The sequence below is a fragment of the Canis aureus genome, chromosome 1 (genome assembly GCF_053574225.1).
Source record: "Canis aureus isolate CA01 chromosome 1, VMU_Caureus_v.1.0, whole genome shotgun sequence".
NCBI classification, from domain to species: Eukaryota; Metazoa; Chordata; class Mammalia; order Carnivora; family Canidae; genus Canis; species Canis aureus.
The window spans coordinates 117,417,726-117,435,214 of record NC_135611.1 but is presented as its reverse complement, the minus strand read 5'-3'; the positions used below and the strand labels follow the sequence as shown (position 1 = coordinate 117,435,214).

General features: G+C 54.6%; 3 protein-coding genes across 8 annotated transcripts; 1 reads left to right on the top strand and 2 right to left on the bottom strand.

Moving 5' to 3' along the window:
• Positions 1-1,983: 1,983 nt before the first annotated feature.
• NFKBID (NFKB inhibitor delta) lies at positions 1,984-8,421 on the bottom strand. Of its 3 annotated transcripts, XM_077853994.1 has the most exons (12): positions 8,274-8,421; positions 7,786-7,886; positions 7,534-7,594; positions 6,856-7,055; positions 6,434-6,624; positions 6,246-6,351; positions 5,986-6,132; positions 5,821-5,872; positions 5,579-5,727; positions 3,698-3,814; positions 3,213-3,377; positions 1,984-2,655 (listed from the first exon to the last, which is right to left on the bottom strand). In XM_077853994.1, the coding sequence occupies exons 4-12, from the start codon at positions 6,859-6,861 to the stop codon at positions 2,602-2,604; spliced, it is 987 nt and encodes a 328-aa protein (XP_077710120.1). In that variant the 5' UTR covers positions 6,862-7,055; positions 7,534-7,594; positions 7,786-7,886; positions 8,274-8,421; the 3' UTR covers positions 1,984-2,601. The 3 variants fall into 3 exon arrangements, with proteins under 3 accessions (XP_077710120.1, XP_077710111.1, XP_077710102.1); XM_077853985.1 differs by lacking the exons at positions 6,856-7,055; positions 8,274-8,421 and having other exon boundaries at positions 7,786-7,885; XM_077853976.1 differs by lacking the exon at positions 8,274-8,421 and having other exon boundaries at positions 6,246-7,055; positions 7,786-7,853.
• A 529-nt stretch (positions 8,422-8,950) lies between these two features.
• HCST (hematopoietic cell signal transducer) lies at positions 8,951-12,060 on the top strand. 3 transcript variants are annotated; one of them, XM_077854008.1, is made up of 5 exons: positions 8,963-10,187; positions 10,591-10,679; positions 11,077-11,100; positions 11,549-11,680; positions 11,911-12,060. In XM_077854008.1, exons 2-5 carry the CDS (start codon positions 10,643-10,645, stop codon positions 11,949-11,951), a joined length of 234 nt encoding a protein of 77 aa, XP_077710134.1. In that variant the 5' UTR covers positions 8,963-10,187; positions 10,591-10,642; the 3' UTR covers positions 11,952-12,060. The 3 variants fall into 3 exon arrangements, 1 of the variants encoding a protein (XP_077710134.1); XR_013354850.1 differs by lacking the exon at positions 11,549-11,680 and having other exon boundaries at positions 8,951-10,679; positions 11,077-11,142; XR_013354849.1 differs by lacking the exon at positions 11,911-12,060 and having other exon boundaries at positions 8,958-10,679; positions 11,077-11,142.
• Positions 12,061-12,210: 150 nt separating this feature from the next.
• TYROBP (transmembrane immune signaling adaptor TYROBP) lies at positions 12,211-15,388 on the bottom strand. Of its 2 annotated transcripts, none has more exons than XM_077853975.1 (5): positions 15,232-15,388; positions 14,822-14,848; positions 14,535-14,669; positions 14,320-14,363; positions 12,211-12,443 (listed from the first exon to the last, which is right to left on the bottom strand). In XM_077853975.1, the coding sequence occupies exons 1-5, from the start codon at positions 15,290-15,292 to the stop codon at positions 12,378-12,380; spliced, it is 333 nt and encodes a 110-aa protein (XP_077710101.1). In that variant the 5' UTR covers positions 15,293-15,388; the 3' UTR covers positions 12,211-12,377. The 2 variants fall into 2 exon arrangements, with proteins under 2 accessions (XP_077710101.1, XP_077710100.1); XM_077853974.1 differs by having other exon boundaries at positions 14,320-14,366; positions 15,232-15,386.
• Between the last annotated feature and the right edge of the window lie 2,101 nt (positions 15,389-17,489).

Below are 17,489 nucleotides of genomic sequence, written 5' to 3'. Positions count from 1 at the left end.
TTAATGAGGATACTTAGGGTAATTAATTTTAAAACACTTACTGAAATTCCAGCAGGAAAAATAACTTTGCTATTGTTCATTTGATGCTCTTGTGCTACTAAGCTGCCCTTCTCTTCCCACGGAAAACAATTTAATTTTTCTTTTAGTAATAGTCTATTAGAGACATTTAATCATTTTGTCATTTTTTTTTAATTTATTTATGATAGGCACACAGTGAGAGAGAGAGAGGCAGAGACACAGGCAGAGGGAGAAGCAGGCTCCATGCACCGGGAGCCCGATGTGGGATTCGATCCCGGGTCTCCAGGATCACGCCCCGGGCCAAAGGCAGGCGCCAAACCGCTGCGCCACCCAGGGATCCCTCATTTTGTCATTTTATTTTTCATTTTGTTATTTTAATAAGTACGTGTATGTTTGTTGATACATGTTGGGATATACATCTTATATGTCGATAGACTCTAAGATGCCATCAATGATAAGAAATAACCTAATGGGGCACCTACGTGGCTTAGCCCCTTGAGCATTCAATTCTTGGTTTCTGCCCAGGACATCATCACAGCGTCATGGGATTGAGCCCCACATTGGGCTCCATGGTCAGCATGGAATCTGCTTGTCCTTCTCCCTCCCCCTCTGCCCCACTCCCCCCACTCACTCTCTCTCTCAAATAAATAAATAAATATCTTTAGGTACCACAAAGGAAAAAAGTACAGAAATTAAACTATGCCACACTATGACTATAAGATGAATTCCAGTTAAGTTCTTAGAATCTATGAAATAACATTCCTATGAATTTTTCATGGGTCAGCTGCCTTTATGTGCATACACAGAAGAGCAATGTATGCTGGTACAGGGCAGCTGATATGGGAGACTAACACAGATGGCTCCTGAAACCCTGCCTCCCAATTTTCAAGCTCTGTGTAGTACCCCCTCCCCAGATTCTAGCTTGGCCCTGTGAATGACTTTGACCAATATGATGTCAACAAGCATGATGTAAGCAAGGACTTCTTGGAAACACCAGGTGAAGAGACCCACCCACCTTCCTGGAGAGACTACACGGACCTAGAGATGCTCAGCCCACTCACAGTGGCTCCAGCCATCTCAACTGAGCTATCAGACATGTGAGTGAAGTTGTTTGGCCTAATCAGGCCTCTAGCTGACTGTAGCCACAAGAGTGACCAAAGTAGGATAGGACGATCCAGTTGAGCCCAGCCTAGATTGGAGGATCATGAGCAAATAGAGATGGTTGTTTTAAGCTAAGTTTTGGGGTGGAGACACTGGCACATGCCCTGAAGTATGCTTGGTTTGTTGTCCTTAAGAGGCTCTGAGCAGTGGAATGCTCTGAGAAGTCAGAGGGCTTTCAGCGGGGGCTCACGTAGGGGTAAGATTTGGACAAAGTCCAGGGCAGAGGTTGTGGGGCAGTTATGAGAAGAGGGCATCGTGGAGGTCTTCTGTCTTAGTTTGGGTTTCTCTGGAAGAAGGATTTGAGGACAACTTATTGGTAAGAGAGGTGGGAAAGGACACAGAAAAGGGCAAGCAGACAGGAAAGGGTGTGTTATCAAGCCAGAACCAGTATGGGGAGCTGGGAGCTTAATTCTGTTGGGGAATTCCGAAAGCCCGTGAACACACACTTCCACATTATCTTCATAGAAGTGAGGGACCTGGAATATTTCTCTACCATCTCCTTTCAATCTCTGCTTAGAGGGCTGTTGGATGGTAAGTGGCATAAATTTGTTGGCATTTAAGGCTACCCATACCCATACCCATGCTCATACCCAGGGTAAGGCAGGCACCAGGGGTCTCACAATGCCCACAGGCAGTCAGACCGCCAGGATGAGGGTGGACAGGGTGAAGGCGGCGGGATATGGACGTGGCACCCACAGTCTGTTACACACCCCACCCAGGCACAGTCATCCAAACACGCCTCCTCAGCCAAGCACCACAGCCACTCCCCTGCACCAATGCCGCCAGAGATGAAGACAATGACAGTGCAGTCCAAACTGAGTTTAATAAGTTGTTTCAGATAGGGGAGAAATTCACTGGAAATGCGGAGATCAAGGATGGAGCCCAGTTGAGCTCTGAATTAGAAAGCATAGGACCCAGGGGACTTGAATCTAGGAAGAGTCCTTCCTATGTCTCAGGGGTAAGGACATGAATGGTGTGGGTCCTGGGGAGGTTTGGGGGTCATCTTAGGAGCTCTACTGGATGACACTGGGAGCTATTCTGGGGGTACCCCAAGTACTGTGTAGGGAAATCATATCTGGGGTTCTAGAGGAGTTGAACTAGACTTGAGGAGGGGAAGGGGGGCTCCAAAGGATCCCAGTGGAGAAAGGGTTAGGGTCTAAAGTGTTTCACAGAAACAATCAAGGGGCCTCGATTTCACAGAAATCATCAAGAGGGCTCCTTGTGGGTGGGGGAGGGGTATCACACCACCCCAAATATTGGGGATTGTTTACCCCCCCAGCAGCCATTTTGGGGTTTTAATGTAAGACCCCGATGGCAGGACATTCCACATACATTATCATGGATTTGCAACATTAGCATACGCTGGCTGTCCCACAGGACGGAGGGGACTGGAAAAATCAGTCCAGGTTCTGGGTTTGAGTCCTAAGAGGACAGGCCTGGGGGTGCCACACGGCTCCTCTTCAATAGCTGCCGAAGCTGCGGACAAGGAGGGGGAGGAGAAGTTAGGGAGGCTAGAAAAAGAGATAAGGGACAGAAACCCTGTGAAGGTGGGGGGTAAAGTACAGAACAGAGTAGGGTCGATTGGGTTTGCAGGTCAGAGGTTCAGAATCAAGGTGCAGGGTTAGGGAAGATGGTTCAGGAGCCAGCACTAGGGATGAAGGATAAAGGTGTTGCTGGCTGGGGGTTCCCACTCTGGGGTTAAAATTCAGGACTAGGAGTCAAAGGTAGAGGCAAGGGGTCAGAGGTCACACTTAGGGCTGTGGTAGGGGGGTCAGAGGTTATACTTGGGAATCAAAGGTCACACCCTGAGGTCAGGACTCAGGGTTAGAAGTAGAGCTTAGGAGGAGTCACCAGTACCAGGTGGGAAATCAAACACTGGGGTCAGAGGTCATACTTTCAAATCAGGGCTGTAGAGGACCAAGGTCAGCTCCTGAGATTAAAAGTCATCCTCTAAAGTCATGAATGGGTAGGGTCAGGGGTTCACACTGTTAGGTCAGAGGCCACTCTGCGGTCAGGGTGGGCCCAGTGCTCACCCCCTCAGGGCCCGGCCCAGGCCGCAGCAGGTGGACAGGCTGCTCGTTCTCCAGGTTTCGCAGCGTTGGATCTGCGCCAGCTGCCAGCAGGCGTCGCACGATAGCCTCTTGGGGTGGCCCAGGGGGCAGAGCAGCTGCCATGTGGAGGGCTGTGTTCCCATGGGCCTGGGGACAGTGAGGGGAGGACTGCTAAGGATTCAGACTCAGCTGGCCCGGGCCTCTACAGTGCACTTCAGATTCTATCACACTCCTGCTTCACAGCCACATCCCACTTGTCCCTCCTCACAGCCCAGAATCCTCTCCATAATCCCACTCCACATGCCCCTCCATCCATGGCCTATACACTCCCCCAATCTCCATCCACATCCTATAGAGGCCTTGCCTATGTTCCATTAGCCGTCCCTTCCATAGCCCACAGGCCTCCCAACATCCCGCTGCCCTTCTCCATCTATCTCACACAATCACGTTCCGACCGAGGCCCCCACCTTCATGTTGACGAAGGCCCGCAAGTCTCCCTGTGGCAGCTCAAGCAGCAGCTGAACCAGGGTGGGATTGGCAGCCTGCACAGCCAGATGCAGAACAGTCTTATTGCTCTTTATCTCCTGTAGAGAAGGGAACGGCGGAGGTCAGGCCAGTCCTCACACCCAAGGCCCCTCCCATGGAACCCAAGAGCCCTTAGACACCACGTTCCTCCTTTGCAAGCACCCAGGGGTGCCTTACACAGTTATATGTGTTGTGCACTAAACAAGAGCACCACATTTAAGGGGCTGCCATTCACATTGTACGCATCACAGGACCATGTGTTTATTATGACAAGTTTCCAGCCCAAGTGTCTTTGAGGAGAAGACTCTTATATCTAATCCTCCTAAGGAGCTCTGGGCTAGCAGCTGCCCATATCTGTAGGGATGCGACTTGAGCAGCATTTTTGGGGGACCAACTAAGCCTATGTGTACTTCCTTATTTAATTGTTCTCTTCATATTTTGGAGCAAATAAAGACATATTGCACAGTGAAACTTGATTACCTGTTCTTAAAGAGTTTGTAATAATGGACATTAAAAATATGATGGGTTTATACAAGGCAAAACAACTTAGTTGGCTCACCAAATAAATAACGAAGAGGAGACAAGGAGATAGAGGAGGAAACGACTTTAAAAGTCCTTAAGGGACTCTTGGGTGGCTCAGTGGTTGAGCATCTGCCTTTGGCTCAGGGTATAAACCTGGGGTCCTGGGATCTCCCCATGGGGAGCCTGCTTCTCCGTCTGCCTATGTCTCTGCCTCTCTCTCTGTGTCTCTCACAAATAAATAAATAAAATCTTAAAGTAACACAAAAGCCCTATAATGGCAATATGTGGGCTTTATTTGGATCCTAGACTTTTAATGAAAAAAAAAGAAAGCATATCACTTTAGAGTCAATCAGAAATTTGAACACAGCCAGGATATTTGATACTATGAGATTAACTTTTTTGTAAGATGGAATAATGGTATTGAGGTTAAAAGAGTTCTTAACTTTAAAGACACAAATATTTGTGGATAAAAATACATGCTTGGTTTACTCTAAAATACTATAGGAAAGTTGAAGAATGGATGGGGCAGGACTGGTTACAAGTTGCTGATTACTGATGTTGGGTATGGGGAGTTCACTATATTATTTTCTATATTTTATCTGTGTTCAAATTTCTTTAACTAAAAAACAAAGCAAAATAATAAGCGGATGTTGAATTCTCTCAGGCAGCCTGTGAAAGAGCTACTAGCAGGGGAAGGAGAGTAACAGAACTATGAAGCATTGGATTCTGGCGTGAACCACGTGATTCTAATCCCCTGACACTTAGAAGCTGTAAGATTTTTGACCCCTGTGACTCAGTTTCTTTTTTTTTTTTTTAATTTTTTATTTATTTATGATAGTCACACAGAGAGAGAGAGAGAGAGAGAGGCAGAGACACACACAGGCAGAGGGAGAAGCAGGCTCCAAGCACCAGGAGCCCGACGTGGGACTCGATCCCGAGTCTCCAGAATCGCGCCCTGGGCCAAAGGCAGGCGCCAAACCGCTGCGCCACCCAGGGATCCCTGTGCCTCAGTTTCTTTACCAGTAAAACAGGAAAAGTAACAACAGTGCGCATGTCGAAGAGTATTTGTGAGGGTTCAGTTAGCTAATCTATGAAACTCCGTGTTTGATGAATAGTAAAGTGCTTGATCAATATAAGCTAAGATCAATAATATTATTCTCTGGGGCACAAAAGCTGAAGTAACGTGCTCAAGTTCACCAGGCTGGGAAGAGCCAAGTCAGCTTTTGTTTGGAAGCCCTGGACATCCAGGTGACCCATCCCACACACCTTTCTAGAGACCGGCTGCCCACTGCCCAGCTCACCTGGCTGGTGTGATCAGCACCCATGTGCAGCAACATTTGGACACAAGCCAGCCTGTCTCGGGCCTGGGTACTCAGTACCCGGAAACACAGGTCAGGTGGGTGCACGGCAACGTTGAGGGCCAGGATGGCTGTGTGGAGAGGGGTGAGGCCTGCGGAACAGAGACAGTGAGGGCTCTGCATCTGGGGCACCCACCCCACCCAAGCCCACCTGCCACACCCACCCTGCCGACCACTCAACTTACCCTCGAAGTCTCTGGCTTCCAGGTCGACCTGAACCCCCGAGTTAATCACAGCCTGAGGAGGAGAAGGCAGAGGGCTGGATTAGTCTCCCCAGGCCTGCTAGCCCTGGAAGCCAGGATGTGAGCGACCAGTCCATCCCATTCACCCCACCGGCCAGCTGGCCATACCGAGAGGACTCCTGGGAGCCCATAGGTAGCAGCCACATGCAAGACAGAACGTCCCTGATGATCGGTGGCATTGGGCTCTGCTCCCAGGTTCAGTAGATCCTCCACAATCAGGGGCTGGTTGGCGGCGGCAGCCACCAGCAGAGGGGTCTGCAGGAGATAAGAGGGTTAGTCTGAGCCCAAGTCTCCTCCCCTCTGCAAACCAAGAATCCAGGTTCCCAGACCTTCTGCCTTCAAATCCAGTCCAGGCCCCCGGCCCTCACCTTGCCCTTATGCTCCCGAATGTCCAGACGTCTGTATACCTGGAGCATCTCAGCTGCGGCATACGCTGCCCAGCGCAGCCCTCGAGCCGCGAATAGGTGCAGGAGCCTGAGAACAGGTAGGGGGCAAAGAGTGAGCACAGCAGCCCCGCTAAGCCAGGAACATGCAGACCGCAATCCCCTATACTCACGTGTCTCCCTCCTCATCCTGGGCCAGCAGCTGTTGAGGCCCCAAAGCCAGCATGTGAGCACGGGCTGTGTCCAGGGATGGTCCGGTGGCCAGAGTAGGCAATGGTGGGGGTCCTGAAGGAAGTCCAGAACCTCTCCAGGATCCTGCCTGTGGCAGGGAAGGTTCTGCATAAAGCCGGGTATCCAGGGGGTCCTGAAGGATACATGTGGTGGGCAGACCCAGTCAGCTGAGAATTCCCTCTTCCTAACATACAGATGTACACACAGTGCCAGGCAGAGTGGCTGGGTGCCCCGCCTGCACCAAGTGACCCTGGACCTTTGGGCCTCAGTTTTGCCCATCTGAAGAATGGGATCTTAATCCAGCATGAGGGCAACTGGGAATTTTAGGGGTCCTTCAGCATCCTATTCCCACTCTGTATCTCACCTCCATCCCCACAGAATATGGACACTGCCGCCCTGGGTCGGAGGGTGGGTAGAAGTCAGGAGTCAGGAAGCCTTCAGCAGCAGAAGCAGGGTAAGAGTAGGGGCTGTCTGTGTAGGCAGCATGCGTGTTGGGGTCCCAGTCTGGAAAGCCCGTGGTGGGAGCCAGGCTGCCAGGTCCAGAACCCACAGTCTCTTGGTGTACTGGGAAGCGAGAATGGCCTGTGTGTGAGAGGAGGGGCAGGGGCAGGCCTGGTTACCAGAGTTGGGGAAGTCCTGACCTAGACTGGAGGACCGGAGTGAGGGCCTGGAATCTCCCAAGGTACTGAGAGCTAGTACTTGTGGGACACCAAAGGGCTGGAACCCAGAATCCAGGGCACCAAGCGGTTGAAAGCTTGGACTTCTGCCACCTGGACTCCAGGGACACTGAGGGTTGAGCGCCTAGACTCTTAGAGCAACAAAGGGCTGCAAGCCTGGGCCCCCGGAACACGGAAGGACCTCATACATAGACTAGCGGGCTCCAGAGAATCTGGGAGATCAAGCTGCTACCGGGTCGCAGCAAGAAAGAGGGTCTGGTCTGACTCCTAAGTTTCCCCAAAGTTCTAAGATTTAGAATGTCTGAGTCGGGGAAGAAAGCTGGGGCTGCGCCAGCTGAGGGGACCAGATGGGTTTCCAGACTTACCAGCCTCACTCTCATTCACAGATGGGGTCAGGGACTGGGCCGGGGGAGGTGGAAACTGTCCCTGGAGAGGCATAAACAGAAACGAAGGAGGGTGAGTTTATGTGACACAGCCCTCAGCATCCAGTCCCAGCCGCAGCATCTAAGTCAGGGCCGCACCCCCGCTCCGTGCTGAGGGCCCAGGGAGCCCTCAAGTCCCCGCCCAACAGGACACGGCCTCACGGGAGTCCCGCTTCAGGGCTTCCCGGGCCTTACCGGTACCCCCCCAGCCTCAGGCTGCTGCTGACGGCGCCTCTGTTCTTCCAGGAGCTTCTTCACGGTCTGCGACGGGCAGTGGCTGCGTTCACCCCGGCTCACTACGGGGGGGGGGGGGGGGGGGGGCAATCAGAGGTCCTCAAGTCACCCAACTCGGGCCCCCTCCCTCGACCTCCTGCGCGGAAAAACTGGCAGGCTGACGCCACCTGAGGACCCCAGAGCCATTCTTAGCTCTCAGGTGCAGCTTCCGCCTCCGCCGTTTCCTTCCCTTCGCTCCGCGCTTTCCCCTCTGACCCAACTTTCCACCAGCGTCGTGGAAACTGGGGAAGGGGGAGGGGCGCGCCCCTCTGCAGCACCTCCCCCCCCCCCAGCTTCCGTGAAAACTCCCAGCCCCCAGATCTCCCAGTCGCGGGGCCTGGGGGGCCGCTGGCAATGACGCCCTGAGCCGCACGGGCAGCTTCCCCGCGTCGCTCTGCCCTGAAGCTGACCTCGACGCACGGTCCACGGGAACCAGGCGTCCGGCCCGGGTCCCCAGCCCCTCTCCCCAGGGGACGACGAATCAACAGCCCGCCGGCTCAGCCAAGTCCAGACCCCGGCGCCCCTCAGATCTAAGAGTCCAGGCCCCACTCTGGGGAGCCCGAGCGCCTAGCGCCCCTTGCCCCGGGACCCAGGAGTCCGGGCGCTCAGCCTCGCCCCCCTTGCGCCCGGGAGCCCCGGTTTCCAGGAGCCTGGTCCGCAGCCCCCGGGAAGTCGAGGCCCGGAGCCCGCGCCCTCCCGAGCCCGGGTTCCGGCGGAGGAAGGGTTAAGCGGGGGAGGGCGGACTCGGAAACGGCCCAGACACGACGTGCTGACGTCGCGGCGCTCACGCAAGGGAATCTTCCATCCACCCCTTCCCCTCCCCGCGGCGCGCCGCAGGTGTCCGGCTCCGAGCCCGGCGGGCGGCCAGGCGTGGAGCTCGCGGAATCCCCGCACGTGGGGAATTCCTGCTCGGCGCGGGGGCCGGCGTGGGCGGAGACGCGGGAATTCCCGGGGCGGGGGCAGGGCGGAGGTCGGCGCGGCCCGCGGCGGCCCGGCCTCACCCACGGCTTTTAAACCACCACGCCCCCAGGAGCGGGGGTCCGGGCCGCCAGCCCCCTCCGCCCGCACCACCCGGGGACCCACCCCCGCCCGGACCCAGGAGTCCGAACCCCCGGGCCCCTCGCCCCCGGGAGCCCAGGCTTCCAGCCTCCGGCCTCCCGGCCTCCCGGCCTCCATCACCACCCAGCAGTCCGGGCGCCCGCGTCCGCTCACTCTCAGCACCCAGGCTTGACGCTCCCCCATCCCGCGGTTCTCGGGGGCCGGACCCCCCACACCCTGGCTCTCGAGGGGCCGCGCGCCCCACCTCCCCACCTGCACTTACCCCTCGGGTTCCGTGGCGCGGATTGCGGGCCCCCAGGGCCGCGGCCTCGGCGCTGCGCCAGCCTCGCTCTTCCCCCGCGGAGCCGCCGCCGGGTCCCCGATCTAGGGTCGTGCCCCACGAGTTTTAAAACTGGGTCTCCGGCCCCGCCCAGTCAAGGGCAGGGCCCGCCCACAGGCCCGGGAGTCCCCGCGTCGCGCTAGAGCGGGTCCAGTCCCTGAATGGGCGGGGCTGACATTGAGGCCCCCACTCCTGAGCCTCCCTCGGACGAGGGGGGCCCGACGGGCGGGGCGTCTTTGGTTTGAGGGAGAAGCGGCCTGGGACAGAGGACACCTGAAGGAGGAGGGCGCTGGGGGCCTGGCCTTCTGGGTCTCTGTCCGAGGGGGTTCTGGAGGCTTCCATTTCTGGGGCCTGGGCTGGGAGGGGACAGTATTACTGAGTCCTGGGGTAAGAGGAGGCTGGGGTTCGGGACTTCCTGGTCCCGAGGGAGGCAAGAGTGACCTGGGTGAACTCAAATTTCTCCCTCTTCCCCACATCACTTTGTTTTCCAGAGGTCAGTTCTCGTCTATTCGTTCATCCTTAAGAATAGTTCATTACTGCGAGGGAGGTACTTTGCTGGGTGCCTCCGGATGGCTGTGAACCAAGAACAGGAATTCCCAGCCCTCAGGCCAACTGCCATCCCTGGGGTGGCTGGTTCTCAGTTCCCATCTTGGGGACTATGTTAATCATTTCTCCCCCGGCTTTCGAGACTTCTGCTCTCCTGGTTCTCCTCCCTCACATGCTGTTCCTTCCCAGTTTCCCTGGCTGTTTCCACCCCTTCACCCCCATTCTTGGGGGCCAGGGGCACTCCTCTGCCTGTACTCACTTCCTTGGTGATCTCATCCAGTCTCGTGGCCTTAAATGCCATCCATAAGGCATCAACCCGAAAATTTACATCCTCCAGCCCAGGATTCACAGATGCAGCCGTGGTCATTCAGTTCTACAGGGAGATCTGTCGGCATTTCCAGTTCAGTGTCCCCAGACCTTGGCACTTTCCCCCTAAACCTCCTCCCCTCTCCCCTCCTTCTCCATCTTTTCAGTTGCTCAGTCCAGAAGCTTTGGTCATCCCGAATCCCTCTCTTTCAAACACACCCCATACCTACAAGATCAGTAAGTTTTGTTGGTTCCACCTCCAAAAGCTCTCCAGAACCTCCTCAGTGCCCACAGCCTGGTCCATCTGTCACCTTCCACCTGGACAATCATAGCAGCCTCCCTGGTCTCTGACCCTACCCCTAGTTCATCCCCAAAGGCAGTCACAGGGACCCACCACTTCTCCCCCTCCCACACCTTCACACAGGAAGCAGGTGGCCTTGCCACCAGCAGAGTGACATCCGCTATTGCTGCTTCTTTACTCCCCAACTGTTCCTCAGGACTTCTCTGGACCAAAGCCTCTTGCCAGACCCCTTCTAGCCTCAGCCTAGCATGGCCCCTTCCGGTGACATCCTGCTCCTGCTCCCAGGTGAAGCCAGTGGTTATGGGGCCTGGCAGGCAGAGGACTTATGAGAGGGGTGGCTTGGGTGGCATCTGAAGGGAGGAGTGCTGAGAGCAGGTGCTCTCAGTACCCTCTCCTTTCTGGAGATCCGTTTTAGCTTCAGGACCTGGTTCTTTGGGGGAGAGAAGCTGAGTCTGGGGTAGTTGCCTGTTCATCTCCCCTTCTCGCTGCCGGGCCTGTCTCTGTCTCTACTGCTGATTTTCTATCTCTGTGTGTGTGTCTGGGAACTCCCCTACCCATCTGGGCTCTTTCTCATTTGCTCTCTCCCAAACGGAGGTTACTTCTCAGGGTACCACCTTTTCCCTGCACCCTGTTTTGGAAACTGCCTCTCCCCTGCTAATCCACTTTCCCTCTCTTTTCACAGTGATTGCAGCTCTGGTGACCCCAGGTGAGAAATGAGCACGCCTTGCCCTCTGCCATGGCACTTCAGGTACTGCTTCCATCCCTACAGGGTGGCCTGAGGGTCCTGGAACAGCCCCAGTGGCTCTCTAGCTCACCAGCTCACCTCTCACCAAATCAGAGCCCCGAGGATCTGGGGTCCTCTCTGGGTCGCCATCTCACTGCCCACATCACCAGATTGAAGCCCCAGGGACTCGGCTACCCCCTAGCCTTCGTAGGGAGTCCCCGCTATGCCCAAAGCACCTCGTATGTCTCTCTGTGCTGGGGGCCCCCACCCACCTCCTCTTTCATCCCCCAAGTCACCCTTGGGGAATCTCAGACAGACAGACACACACACACACCCGCCAGGGACTTCATCTGCTCCCAGTGTCCAAAGTGTAGCCCTGAGGGTCTGGAACCTTCCTCAACTGCCTTCTCCCCTGGGCCCCACCCTCCAGGTTCCTGTTCCGGATGTGAGCCTGTCTGTCTGCCCCTGCTGGCAGGCCTCATGGCCGCCCATGCGGTGGTGTCGCTGCTAATCATTGCAGCAGTGTTTGTGTGTGCTTGCCCACGCCACAGGCCCACCCAAGGTGAGGACAGAGACAGGGTAGGGCCTGGAGGGAGAAGTGTCCCTAGGGAGGGGGCCCCCAGGGAGGGGCCCCCCAAGGGAAGCCCTAGAGGAGATGCTGGGGAAACCCTGGGGGCGGTGACTGGAGGGGAACTCCAGAGGAAACCCCTGAGGCAGGGGGTCCCCAGGAAGGTGGAGATGTGGGTGGGTGGTAGGTGGTCAGGCCTCATGCTTTCTCTCCCCCACCTCCAGAACATGACAAAATCTACATCAACATGCCTGGCAGGGGCTGACCCCCGTGTAAGTGAGACCTTGGACTTCTGACCCTCTGCTTCCTGTGTTGTGTGTGGCAGCACAGAAACACATTCCCCACTTTGGGGTGAAATAAAGCCATTGAAAATACCTCTGGTTCTAATTCTTCCTCAAAGAACCCCAGGGTCCCCAAAGCCTCCCTCCCACTTATCTGTTTCTGGGTAAATGACCCCCCTCCCCGCCCCAAGTCCCACATATCCAAGCCCCCCTCAGCTGAAAGATCTGGGATGACTCGACAGATCTTTTATGTGCCACGTTTATTTGGGGGCAGTGATGGAGAGAAATCTGACCTCTCAGAGAGGGCACTCTGTGGATCTTTATCTTGGTGGAAGTAGGAATAGGATGCAGGGTAGGTGTCAGGAATGAGTGGATCCAGGCATCAGGATGTTGACTGCCGTGGTTTAGGCTCATTTGTAATACGGCCTCTGTGTGTTGAGGTCACTATAGACATCTGACCTCTGACCTTGGAGCTCCTAATGGAGGGACACGGTGGGAGTCATTAGTGGATGAGGTCCACTGAATAAACTTAAAACAAAATTCAGCCTTCTCCCAGTGGCCTATAAGGCTCCTAGCAGCTTCTTCAACCTCGCAGCCACGGAAGAGATCTGGATTTTAATCAAGTACATTTAGTGTTTCCCTTTCTCCTCCACCTCATCATCATGCCCCAGCCTCAGGGCCTTTGCACATACTGTTCTCTCTGCCTGGAACCCTGGTTCCCTAGATATTCCCGTGGATGGTTCCTTCTCCCCCTTCAAGTCGCAGCTCATGTCACTTTCTCAGAGAAGCATTTATTGATTTTGTCATCACATTTCTCCCCCCCTCACCCACACCCTGCCCCCACTGTCGTCACTGTCATATCAGCTTTATTTCTTCATGGTACCTCCCCAAATTATCTCAACTGTTCATTTGTCTATCTCCCCAACTAGGATGTAAACTCTGTTGCAGTGTAGGTGCTCAATAAATCCCACCAAAGGTTGAGTAAATGAGAATCATGCTTTGCCCTAACATGTCACTGCCCCCAATAACCGAAAAGCTCCCTCATTTTCCTGGACCTCACAAGGCCAAACTCAAGATGCTTACACTTTACAAAGAGACTTTTTAATCCCCAGGTGAGACAAAGCAAAGTTGGCTGCAAGTAAGTAAGAGACTTCACAGAACATGGCTCATATTTGGCGGGGCAGGGAGGGGGGAAACCTATGGCCCCAAGAGGCAGCCCTCAAGCTGAATCCCTGAAATCCTACACGAATGACTGGCCTGGGTATACATCTTTATGGGAAGGGGGCTGTTTGGCTTCCCTTAGCTTCGCACAGGAGCCCATGACTCCCCAAAGTGTAGAAGGGCACTGACAGAGAGGCAAGAGATGGAAAGGTGCCTCTGTCTGCATGGTGGCATTTTTTTTTTTTTATTTATGATAGTCACAGAGAGAGAGAGAGAGAGGCAGAGACATAGACAGAGGGAGAAGCAGGCTCCATGCACCGGGAGCCCAACGTGGGATTCGATCCCGGGTCTCCAGGATCGCGCCCCGGGCCAAAGGCAGGCGCCAAACCGCTGCGCCACCCAGGGATCCCTTTTTTTTTCTTTTTTAGAGAGAGAGAGAGAGCATGCACATGTGAGGATGGAGGCAAGAGGAGAATTTTTTTTTAAAAGATTTATTTATTTTGGAAAGAGAGAGAGCACAAGCAGGGGGAGAGGGGGAGGGGCAGAAGGAGAGGGAGAGAGAGAGTTCCAAGCAGACTCCCCACTGAGCAGGGAGCCAGACATTCCACAACCCTGAGACCACGACGTGAGCCAAAATCAAGAGCCAGATGCTTAATGGACTGAGCCACCCTAGGCACACCTGCATGGTAGTCCTTAAGAAGGGTTTCAAGATACTTGTACCACCCCTCGATCACATGCACAGTTTTGTAAATTTTTGTGTGAGTTTTTCTGAGGAGTCTCTAGCTTTCATCAGCTTCTCAAAGGGATACAGGATCCCTCCTTCCAAAAAAGTCTAAAACTCCTCTCTTCAGAGTTACCGAATTGGGGCTGAAATCTGTTCTCTGCTCTTTTAAGAGCTCGTCCCAGAAATCATCCTGTCCCGAACACTCAGCGCTTGCCTTCTGGCAAAGGCCTCTATGTGCCCTTGCAAACATAAAACACCATGTTTTCTCACACATTGTAAGCTGAGCATAAGGCCATGATTGATCATTGAAAGCCGTTTTGGACAGATGCCCCGTTAATCTTTGAGGTTGGCAATGTTGCTCAGAAAGTGGCTTTAGGGTCTAGGTTCTAGAGGGACTGGGAAAGTATTTAAGACAGACACCTACAGGGTAGGAGGGACATGTGAGGAAGAGAAGCTGGTTTTCTCACCTGATAAGGCGACTCTGTCTCAGTGATGCGCTGTTTCCTGGTCACTGCTGGGGGATGGGGAGTAGAGCAGAGTGCAGAGACAGTTCAGGTGGTGAACTGGGACCATTTTGCTGATGCAAAATCAGCCCCTCCATCACCCACTTCGGATGGTTGTGACTTGGGAGCTTCCTCCTCCCTCAGGGAGTCCCAGGCTATCCCTCGCCAGCCCCACTCACCTTCCACAGACCCTCGTCCCCGAGGAAACATTCGGCCCAAGGAGTACACGGCCAAGGCAATGAGGAGGGTCAGCACCAGGTCCCCCAGCACGATCCCTGCCAGCACACCGGGACTCACCACGGGGCAGTTGCATCCTGAGAATGTGGCCCAAAGGTTTGGGGTGGTCAGTGGAAGTTGGGAATTGGGAGGAAGTGTCAGCAGGGGAAGGTTCAGAGAGATTGGGGAACAGATAGAGGTGGGGAGATCTTCGGGAGGTAGGGAGGGAGACTGCAGAGTCTAGGCCTACCGTCCTGTGCCTGGATAGGGCTGAAACCTGAGGGGAGAAAAAGAAGGTAAATTGAGTCATGGGGCTGTGACAGGAGGGTGGGCACAGAAGGTGGGGAGGGTGGATCCTGAGAGCTAGGAAATGAGTGGAATTTTGTGTCTGGTGGGACCTGTGGGCCAGCATCAAGGCTACTGGACTGTGCTATTTCTATCCCAACTTGTCCTATTGCGACACCCGGACAGTCCCTTCCCCCTTGCTTCTACCAGAGGCCAAATCTTGGGGGCTCTGGCTCTGGGAGACAGACATAACTTTTGAGGGACAGGGATCTGCTTTCCCCCACCTCCCTTTTGGTTCTCTTTCTATCCTGTACCCCGCTCTGCCCCAAGCTGACCCAGGGACTCGGGAGGCAGCTGTAGAAGCCCCCAACTCACCACCCATGCTCAGAAGGAGAGGCAGGAACAGGAGCCTGTTGGAAGGTCCAAGGACCCCCATGACACAGGCGACGCTGCTGGACGCCAGAGTCCAGGGGCCGGTGGGATGTGGTGTAGCGTCCAACCAAGTGAAGGAGGAAGTCTGAGGTGGGCGGTGGCAGAAGGGAGGAGGGGACAATACAGGAGGAGGGACGGAGACAGATAATGCCAGGAAGAATCAGGCCGAGACACCGTGGGGGCCACGCTATAGCCTCTAAGGACTGGACGTAAAAAGAAAAAGGCTACATGCACCAATCCACCCCTGACCGGGGGTCAGCCATCAGTGCAACAGGACAGTCAGTGGCTATGACTGAAGCCAGCTTTTCCTCTTCCTGGCTTAAACAAGTCATTCAACCTCTCTGGGCCTCAGCTCCCTTACCTGTAAAATGGAAGAGTAAATTAGTACCTATTTTGCAGGGGCTTGTGAATTAATGTTTCCAGAACAGGGTCCAACACTCGTTAGCCTTTTATAAGCACCAGCTATAATTATTTGATAATCAGAACTTTGTGATATTTATAGGATATTGCAGAGAGCCATCGGGATATGGGTCCTAATAAGCTGCAGGCATTCTGTCCTACGGTGTTAACTCTTTCAACCCCCACACCCATCTGAGATGGTTGCTCTTATCATTGCCCAGGGGCACCGGGGTGGCTCAGTGGTTGAGCATCTGCCTTTGGCTCAGTGGTTGAGCAGTGGTTCTGGGATCAAGTTCCGCAGAACTCTGCCTCTGCCTGTGTCTCTGCCTCTCTGTGTGTCTCTCATGAATAAATAAACAAAGTCTTAAAAAAAAAAAAAAGACACTTGGCAAGGTGACACAGCCAATAAAGGTGATAATGAAACCCAGGACCCAAGGACAGATATTTGATCCTTAGAGGGAAAGAAAAAAGAACCAAGATGAAAGATTGGGAAGGAGAAAGAGAGAGAAGGATAGACAGTGACGCTGATAAAACCCAGTACAGACACAGGGATCGGGGGTTTGGGGTGAGGCAAATGGGAGACAACGTGGTGACCACCAAATGAGGAAGTAGCTGGAAGTGAGGACAGAAGGAGGGCACCCAGGAGGAGACAGGGACCTCTAGTCGTGCCGCCGCCCCCCACTGCCAGCCTGAGCTGGGGCTGGCTAGGAGGAACCTGAGGTTAGGGCACTGGGGGATGGGCCAGTGGCAGGAAGCCCTCCTCCCCCATCCAGGCGTCACACTCCACAGCTACCAGGGCCTGGTCTTAGGGGAGAAAAGGGGAAACTGGATGCTGGTCATGGGACAGACTCTGAGTGGCGCTTGGTGGTGGGCGGATTTGGAAGCCAGAGGAGAGTCAGGGCCCATTCGGAGGTAGCACAGGCTGGTAACAGCCACCATCGCCCAGGCCTGGCCGAGTCCAGTTGCTAAAGAACCAACAACCCCTCCACTACCACCACCGGGTCTGCAGTGAGCACAGAGAGACCAGGCCCTGGAAGCCCCACTGGCAGCACACCAGGCCTCAAGGTGGCTGAAGCCGAGTGAGCCACCGGGCAGTCAGAGATCAGAGGAAGCTCTGAGGCTGGAGGGTCTTGATCTGACTCAGGTGCTGGGGGGGTAGGGAGCACACTGACACTGTGGGGGGGCAGGGAGCGGAGCAAGGGCCAGTTTATGTGAAGATTCTGTGAGGTCTATCAGAGTGATGTCTCTGTATATGCTCAGTGAATATGAATCACTACCCTCATCATTACTGTTATTGTTATTAGTACTAAAAGTCTCCAGTTCTGGGCTCACCTTGATAAAAATCCTCCCTCTATCCCTCAGACTCAGCCTCCCAATCTGGTCCTCCCGACGACTCCAGCCAGGCCTGAACTGTCCCCAAGTTCAGTCTCATAGCCGGCACACTGGTGCACCAACCAATCAGGGAGCTGCAACCAAACGGCTGGGTCTGAGACCTGGAGCCCCCCCCCCTTTTAATTGCCATTGCCGTGATGTGAGGAAGTCTGAGGTATCCCAAGGGAATGCAGGTATCTGTGGGGGGGGGGGGGATAGAGGCTCTTTACCAACCAGAAATGAAGTATTTAAATATTTTAGCAACTGGTATGACTATACTGGTGCAGACCACAGAATGTTGGCCTGGCCTGGTCGGACTGGACCGTCTCTGGGCGGATTAGCCATTGGGTGAAAGAAGGCTGAGATGGAGGGCACCCAGCTGACTGGGAGCCACCCCTCACACAGCCCAGGCTCCAGGAAGTAGGGCTGCT